We start from the raw sequence: 8,231 nt of genomic DNA, 5'->3' as shown, positions 1-8,231 counted from the left end.
AGAGAACGTAAAGGCCAACGAGCCACCAACGTGGACAAGCAAACTACAGTCTAAAAAGGAAACTGGAAACTCAAAAGCCAGCTTTTAGTATTGCTCATGTATCACAAGACTTGGGGTTTCTGGAGGCTGGATGCTAACCACTACTGCCCCACCAGATTAGCAGGGCCTGATTCTTAGAGCTCTGCACGTATTTACATGTGGACACTACCAGTATTCTCCCTGAAGGCCTGAGGACTCTTCCCCCGCCTACTCGTAAGCATATGCTTTAGTTTTCAACGTCTTTGGAGAAATGGTAACACAGGAAGGTGAAAGAAGCCCAGAGTCCCGAGTTCCCTCCCATTAACACATTCACCAGCACCCTGAGAAGGAAGTAGTGGGTTTCTAGCCAGTACATTATGTGTTGAATAAGATCGTGGCATTGGCTACAATTATTTGCTACCTCCTTTCTCAGCTCAACAAGCTTACAAGCCAGGATAGATGCTCCAGGACAACATTAGGCACAATCAAATGTCTAAGGCAGGTTCTCTTGACTATATGAGCAGCTTGGCATAGCATTGGGAGGCTGGCTAGCCCTCTATGGACAAGTGGTACTCAGGGAGCGGGGGGGGAGAAGAATTTGTAACACAATAACCGAGTTCCAGACAGGAATTAGAGTATTGCATATCCAGTGGAGACAGGGCTGGAGTAGCATTAAGGTAGGAAGAATACAATTACCTGAACTGGAATGTGGCCAGGATAATGGCATTAATTTATTTCAAGAAAGCCAGAAGTGCCAAAACCTGGATTTTCCATTTAAGTCCACAATATGACAAATCACAGCATCCTGCTTTCATTCTTCTAAAGCTTTGCTGGAAGGAAAGGTTTCCTGATGAGTTTTGGGCCCTACTGCCTACCGCCCGGGGCCATAACGAGAGAGTCCCCTCTCAGCTTCACTGGGGAAGCCTGACGCGCTGCTACAAGGCACGCATCAGCGAGACAACACCTGCCCAGCTGGTACAGACTAGACCCCATCCTGCTCCCCCAACTCGCCTGCAGGAGTAAAGCCACACTCGGTCACAACTACAACACAAGCAAGTTCTCTCGAGCGTAGCCCTAGTTCGATCTGGTATTAATTATCCACTGTTCTGCAGAGATAAATGCTTAATCCTCCAGCTGTTGACACTGGAAAGGGACCAGTCTACCCTGGGGAGGATATTATAGAGGGGAATTTGGCTTCAGCTATGATCCCTGCATCATGTGCTGTACAAATGTTCACTGGCTTGTAGGTAATGGATTTCATAGGGCGTTCAGGATCTGCTCGTGGCAGAGCTAATCTACAATAATACATGACCCAAGCATTCATTGTATCAAGTTCTTCCTCCTCCTTCTACTTTTTTTCCAACATAATATTTCAACTTTCACAGGGAATTTTTTCTTTTTGAGACATTCTCTCCTGTTTCCTTATAGCTTACCAGCTTTCCTCCTGCAGGACTGATATCAAGGTGAACTTCCTACACAGCAGAGCTCAAGGGATGTGGAGCCCGGTCTGCACGACCCAGCATATCTGGGTGTTTTTCACTTCCCTCCAGAAGCGCTCCAAATTGCTTCTCTGGTCCCACGCTCACTGGAAATCCTAAATCAAGAAGTTGGCTTATCAGGGAGAGAGAAGCAATGCTGATGGCACCAGAGATGGGAGAACTGTTCCCCCTCTCTGACCAAGCTGCAAGCCCGGGCTCTGGAGCTGCCTGCCTTAGCAGCGAACCCTGCTTCCACCGCAGTTGCTGCCATCCTCGCTAACGCTGCCCGTGTGCCAGGGCAAACCGCTGTCCCAGACCCACTGCCACCAGCCCTGTACCTTGGGACACAATTAACACCTGGGGAGATGACAACCTGCCCTTTAAGCTATTTCTGTCCTGAGCAGGCCGTGACCACCACTAACCAGCGTCAGGTTTTCCAGCCAAAGGGCAGTAGAAAAGTTGGCCATTCCACCCTACTGCAAGTTCCTGGATTCCACCAAAAATACGCATTTTCAATCAAGCACTACTGATAAAGGAGGTAAGCCCCTGCTTCCCACTCCAGCCTGGGCTTTCTTGCCTCCCCCCCTGCTTGCTCTCTCTTTTCTTTGTATGCGCTGTCTGATAGGCGGCTTCTTGGCAAGGGTGAATTTTAAATCCAAATGCAGAATTATGTTTGAGATGGGGTATTATCATACACAGTCAGAGCAGAAGTCACGAGTACTTCAGAGCACCAGTTTGTTCCCCACTGATGACAAAATAGGTTCTCAGGACAGCACCGCTCTACACAAATTTGAAAGGCAAAACCCACAAATAGCTGACACAGAGGTTTGAATACTGGAAAGATGACAGGGATTCAGTACCAGGTTACACGCTTTTTTCGTGAAAACTGAAAAACAAGCTCTGGCTCAATATAGCAACCATTATTTTGCTTTTGGTGGCATCCTGAAGCTCTGTAACACTGTGCTCAGTGCTGCACATGCACATAAGCAGAGCCTGCTCCCAGGGAGCTCAGACTCTATTTAGCCAATGACAAGGGAAACTGAGGCAGAGAGAAATGAAATGCTTTCCTCCAAGCCAAACAGTCATCTGGTGGCAGGCTGGAGGCAGACCATGCATCTCCAGTAGGACATACAGCCAGGACCACCCTGGTCTCTGCTTCAGTTCATTTCACACATTCAAAATGACTCAAGAACTCACCCTTTCTAAAGGGCAGGATGCCCATCTGAACCACGTGCTGCTCTGCGTCTAACATGATGTCAGAGATCTGCAAGGCTTTCGGTTGACGTATTATTTCTGGCTGCTCTCATCAGCCTCCCTTCAGTAAGAGGTGACTCAAGCCTTCTAAACAAATTCCTGCGGAAAAGGGAGCTTGCTGGAAGTATTAGAGCCAGAGTGCATTGTTTTTTTTGTGGGCTTTGTTTGTTTTACCAAAGCAGTGCTTTCAGTCATAGTCCAGAGGAAATAAACTTTCAGCCCACCTGAATGCAGGAGTTTGCCTTTGCCACTGTTGTGCTCAACTTAACCTGAAAATTCTGGCAGAGCAAAGAACTGACATCAAGAAAAGAAAATTCTCAACTTGTTAATGGGTTTTATACTCCTTAACAACAAGATATAGAGAGGGGCTACTTGTTCCTATGCTGTTCCTGGGAGAACGGCCTAAGATCTCTGAAGGAGAGAATGGGAGCTTGAAGCCTAGCCAGTAAGAGCATGAGAAAGGGCTCCAGGAGTCTTGGTTTCTGTTTTCCTTGCTCTAGGAAAAGAAAGGGGGTTCTGGAGATTAAAACAAAGATCTCTCAATCCAAACTCCTGGGGTCTGTTCCTGACTCTGTCACTGACTTGAAGTGCATGCGCTTTGTAAACTCACTCCATCTCTCTGCCCCAGCTCCTCCAACGTAAACAGAGGAGAGATGCTGCTACTTTGCCACGTGAGCAAGCTCTGGAAGTTAATTCAAGCCTGCAGAACGCAAGCTTCAAGGTCCTTGCATGAAAGGAGCAGAGGAATACACACACAAAGCGGTTGTCTGGTACAACTGCAAATCATTGTCACAGCATTCCAGCGAAGTGCCGGCTCTCAAGCTATGCTCCTCTGAGCCCGCCAGCGGAAATCACAAATTATTTCCATCAAGAGGAATGACTATGGAGTCATTTGTGTAACGTCAGAGGTCACGGTTAAAGGCAGGAATATTAGAGCTTTCCTGGAGAACAAGAAGTGGAAGCTCATCCTTCCAATGCCACATGCAGTGTCCGTAAGGCCTGGGTGAGACCTCTGACCTCATGTGGAGCGGGCAGCACAGTCCACGTCTGAACGATCCTTCTCAGCAAACAGCTTTTTAAATGATATTCTTAATCAATGACAGACTACAGTCTCTGGCCTCCAAGACTATAAAGTCAATGAGGAAGCAATTGCAAGCAAGCACACCAAGAACATCTGTGACGCCACCAACTACAATACATGGCTTTGCTATATTGTCCCTGGCTGATGGCTCCTTTTCCTCTTGCCTCTCCCACTCCTCTCCGGAGAGTGGATGTAACAAATGCAAGTCACAGGAAAAAAAAGGAAAACGGGAGCCTGGTAGTAAAAGAGAGGGTACAGCGCGGGCTGTAAGTGAATGTTGGGCCTATGGACATATGGGAGCCCTGCCTCCCCAGCCTACTCCTTGGCCGTTTGGGATTGGCCTCTATAAAACATTCCCCAGTGCTTTGCCTCATCTGCTCTTCAGTTACTTGATGCACATGCTCTCCCCTTTTCCAAGCAGGAGGCAAACTGACTCTCTCCGAAGTGCCACTGTTGAGAAATTACACTGATAACAGAAGTAAAGATTGCTTTGCTTCATTTCATTGTATTCTGCCTGGTCTTGGGATGTCTTTGGAGCTCCCTAAAACTACACTTGCTGGCAGTAATCTAATCCTTCCCAGTATTTATCACACATCACACAAACAACGGAAGCGTGAAGAAGCACACACGCGCCTCCATTATTAAGCAGTTGCCTCTGGAAAGAGCAGAGCCTGCGCTCTCAACAGTACACACGCTGGAGGCACGCAGCCTTCTCTCCAAATGTGCCACAGAGCGTCCAGCTCCAGCTCAAAGGAACAGCAGGCTGTATGAAATGCACCATGTGGTACTGTAGCATCAAAGCGAGCTGTGATCCTGCACACTTCTCTCTTGCTGGGTCTTCCAAGTGCTTAATCTGTAGCAAATGCCAGGAAGCAGCGTCCACTTGAACAATAAAGTCCAGTGCCGGTCAGTTTGACGATCCATACCCTCGGATTAATAGATCTGTTGGTGTGCATTCTCCTTGTCCATCTGCTCTGCCACATATTAGACAGCTAGGCAATGTAAGCTTGCAAAACCACTGAAATCTGGGATGTTCTTGGATGTCAGACAAACATGCCATTTGGCACTGGATGGCAGGACCTTACAAGCTTTCCAGAGCACCCTGCACACAGCTGTTACTACAGCAGGCATAGCAAACAAAAGCATGGTGAGATAGCAATCAACAGCAGAATTAAGGTGGTGCTTGCAAGCCATTTGTGGTGGTCTAACCCACAGGCTGCCTTGAGATGTGTCCGATATTCCTCCCAGGCTCAGAGGTGTTCACTCCTCTCCAAGAGCTTGACTGTGACAAGCATTTTGGCATGGGAGCTGATTTACTTGCCATGTGTCACACATGGGCCAGCTCATTTTCTGTCACGCCTTCCAGATGAGAGCCTCTGGGACTGACTAAAACATGTCTCAGGAGGCAGAACACAGGGCAACAGGTCCAACTAAGCCACTGGCCCTCTTCAAGCCTAGGGACAGTCCTGTTTTCCAGCACCACAGTTTACCCTACTTGCCTCCCTCTGTTTAGGCAGCAAAAAGTGCCAGAACGAGACCACACTGGAGCGGTGGTAGCGCAAGGCAGCTCATCCGTCTCCCTAAGGCAGGACAGCAGCTTTGATTTCTGCATCCCTTTGGACTTGGCAGGTAGTTGGGCAGGCGAACGGGTTCCTGATTCTGACTTGAGGGCTATCATCGCATCTCTGTGCTCCATTTTTTCCTCATTTGCCTTCTGGTAAAGCAGAGGGAACAAGACAGGCACAGGGCTGGCTGCTTAGAGGAAGCAAGGACAGCATTTGGTCCTCCTTTGACAGATGTTTCTCTAGGATAGGTTAAGAGGGTACTGTCATGTCATATCTCTGCATGTCAGTGCCAGATGAAGCTTGAGGCCACAAGAGCAAAGCTTATGTGCCATCAACTTTTATCTGTGCGGGATGTTCAGACACGTGGAACACAAAACTACATCCAAAGGAGGTTTGTGACCAGCCTGCACGTCCTTCTCAGACGGTCCAGCTCAGCAGAGATCAGGCATCTTCCATTCAGGCTCTCCATCATGTCAGCAACGGAACAGACACTATACGGCGGAAAAACATCTCCAGCCACTGACACTGGTTTTAATCTATCACACAGGCGAAACAGAGAAGCCTGGAAGAAGTCTCATTTAGCACTGGCTGGAGGAATTCTTTACAAGAAGCTCCCAGACAGGTTCAGCAAATACTGAAAAAAAGAGATCAATCATCCTATGCCTGTGGCTTCTCTTCTGCACTGCTGGCTATGCCAGCCCTGGTTAATGTGCTGAAATGCCTGCTTTCTCCAAGCTGCTAGAGGCAGACGGCACGACAGCTGTTGTCTCGAGCTCATCGCTGGAGTCCTTCAGAACTAAGAACTCCAGCAGAATGTCCAAGAGGCAGAAAACCAGGTGCCTGAAACGGAGAGAAGAGAAAGCTTAGGCTGGTCAGGGTGCAGCGGAGCTGGGAGATCAGCTCTGGAAACACAGATGCCAAAGCTCAGGAGAGGAAGAAGCGTTCTGACTGCCATCAGGGGATGGCCAGACAAAAGATCTCATACCCCAGAAGAAATGTGTCAGTGGATGGTTCAGGTTTTTCTTCCCTCCCAAACCCGTGGGCGTTTGAAGCTGCTAAGCAGTATAGCAGGTACAAATGCATCTCCTGGAGCGAGGCACGCTTATTTCTCTACAGGTAATCACAAAAATATTGCCTTCAAAAAATACTGCTTTCCAAACATACAGCATTGGGTATGCAGATAACCACCATCTACATACACACATATCTAAGTTCTTCTAAAAAAACAATGAGTCAAACTAGGATTTGGTTTTCTTTCCTCCTGTGACATCTATAGCCTCAGCTGGCCCAATGACATAGTTAACATGATTGGGTCAGTAATTTCCAGACAGACTGAGGTCTTAGCCATGCATGTTCATAAGCAGCACCTCGGATTCCCTTTGGTAGTATATGGAGTCCAGGAAAACTAGACAGATATATTCTGTGCCAGGAACCTGGCAGCATTAATCTGTCACAACACGGCCCTGAGCATAGCTTACAGACCCTACTACAAAGGCTACCAAGGTAAGGAGACTATAATCAGACATACCTGTTTATCACAGGCTGACTCAGTGACTCCAGGACCAGGTTCCAGCTCAGGCGACATTTACTAGTTCCCAGGATTTCTTGGATCACTTCTGTTAACAACAGAAAAACCTTTAGGAACAGCCCCGTTTCCACTATAGCAAAACGGGGTCAACCTTCTCCCAGTGGAGGCTAAATAGATGCTTATGATGGTTTTATGGTGCCTTGTCTGAGTCCAAAGCACCTCATGCCCAACGTTACCATATGAGAGAACTGTCAGGTACAAAACTGAACAAAAGGAGAGGGTTCCAGCCTGAAAGGGCATATACAAGTAGCACTTTTCCCTCCCAAAAGCATAGCAAGGGCCCCTTACGCTACAGCAAGGGGTTAAAGTTCAAACCGCACTCATATGGATTAGGCAGCAGCTGCTTTAATGCCAAAGGTCTCCACATCAAACTTCAGCAGAGGGAAATCCAAAGCAGCTGGGCTAATGATTTCAGTCAGTGGAAAAGCTGCTCTGTCATCTTTACAGCAAGCAGTCCAAGGCTTTGCCTTCTGACCCTTCTCAGCAACGGTATCTTTGGCAGCAGGCGAAAGCACAGCACGGCACTGGCTTTCCTGAGCCCTGCCTTCTTAGAGCGTGGCTCAGCAGGAGCAGCACCACCAGCTGAACTGCCAGCACTAACCACAGAGCATGTGGCAGCCTGCATCTTGGAACCACCAAAATACACGTCCTTTCTCCCTCAGTCCCATGCTGCTCCCTGAATGCTTAGGCAAACAGTCTAAAGGAACTGGGCAGAACTCTGTGGCTTTTACTAAAGGAAGCGTCATACAGGCCGTTCAAACCCTAGAAGTCATAAACATTTCCCAGTGCCTTGGCATAAGTAGGCTCCACCTCTGTTTGCAACCCTATTGCCAGAGATGACCCCACTCTGGAGGGTTCCCCAGCCTCTGCCTTGCTCCTTTCTCAAGGGCAGCTGACAAGTTTCTGGGACACACTTACCAGGTAAGAGTCCCATCAAGCTCTGCAAGGCCTGCTCTGCTGCTGCTTTCTTCTGCTCCTGTGTCCTGACGGGCTTAGGCACTGCTGGTAAAACTCCTCCAGGCCAGATGGATTCCTGCAGCAACTGGAGATACTGGACCCAACGCTGGGTGCAGGTCAGGTTAACCACCTGGACTTCCAGCCACCTGTGGGCACAAGGAGAGAGAAAGGTCAGGCAAAGCCAGAGCTGGTACTAGCTCAGGAGCTTTCCACTGCTCAGAAGCTCTAGAGGGGAATCAGCTTGCTGGGTAAGTTAACATGCAGTTTTCAAGCGTGTACATCAAACATTT

The 8,231-nt window shown here is 48.4% G+C and overlaps 1 protein-coding gene across 1 annotated transcript in view; it reads right to left on the bottom strand.

The window, feature by feature from the left end:
* Positions 1–1,419: 1,419 nt before the first annotated feature.
* SNX19 (sorting nexin 19) overlaps positions 1,420–8,231 on the bottom strand; it is a 29,287-nt gene continuing 22,475 nt past the window's right edge. Inside the window, exons 9-11 of the mRNA XM_009680475.2 lie at positions 7,903–8,087; positions 6,925–7,012; positions 1,420–6,236 (exon numbers count right to left, since the gene is read on the bottom strand). Coding sequence (XP_009678770.2) covers positions 6,101–6,236; positions 6,925–7,012; positions 7,903–8,087 — 409 coding nt within the window. The 3' untranslated portion in view covers positions 1,420–6,100. The remainder of the gene's footprint in view (positions 6,237–6,924; positions 7,013–7,902; positions 8,088–8,231) is intronic.

Source organism: Struthio camelus, chromosome 22 (assembly GCF_040807025.1).
Source record: "Struthio camelus isolate bStrCam1 chromosome 22, bStrCam1.hap1, whole genome shotgun sequence".
NCBI lineage: Eukaryota > Metazoa > Chordata > Aves > Struthioniformes > Struthionidae > Struthio > Struthio camelus.
Note: the sequence above shows the minus strand (reverse complement) of the source record. Positions and strands in the feature narration are given on the sequence as shown.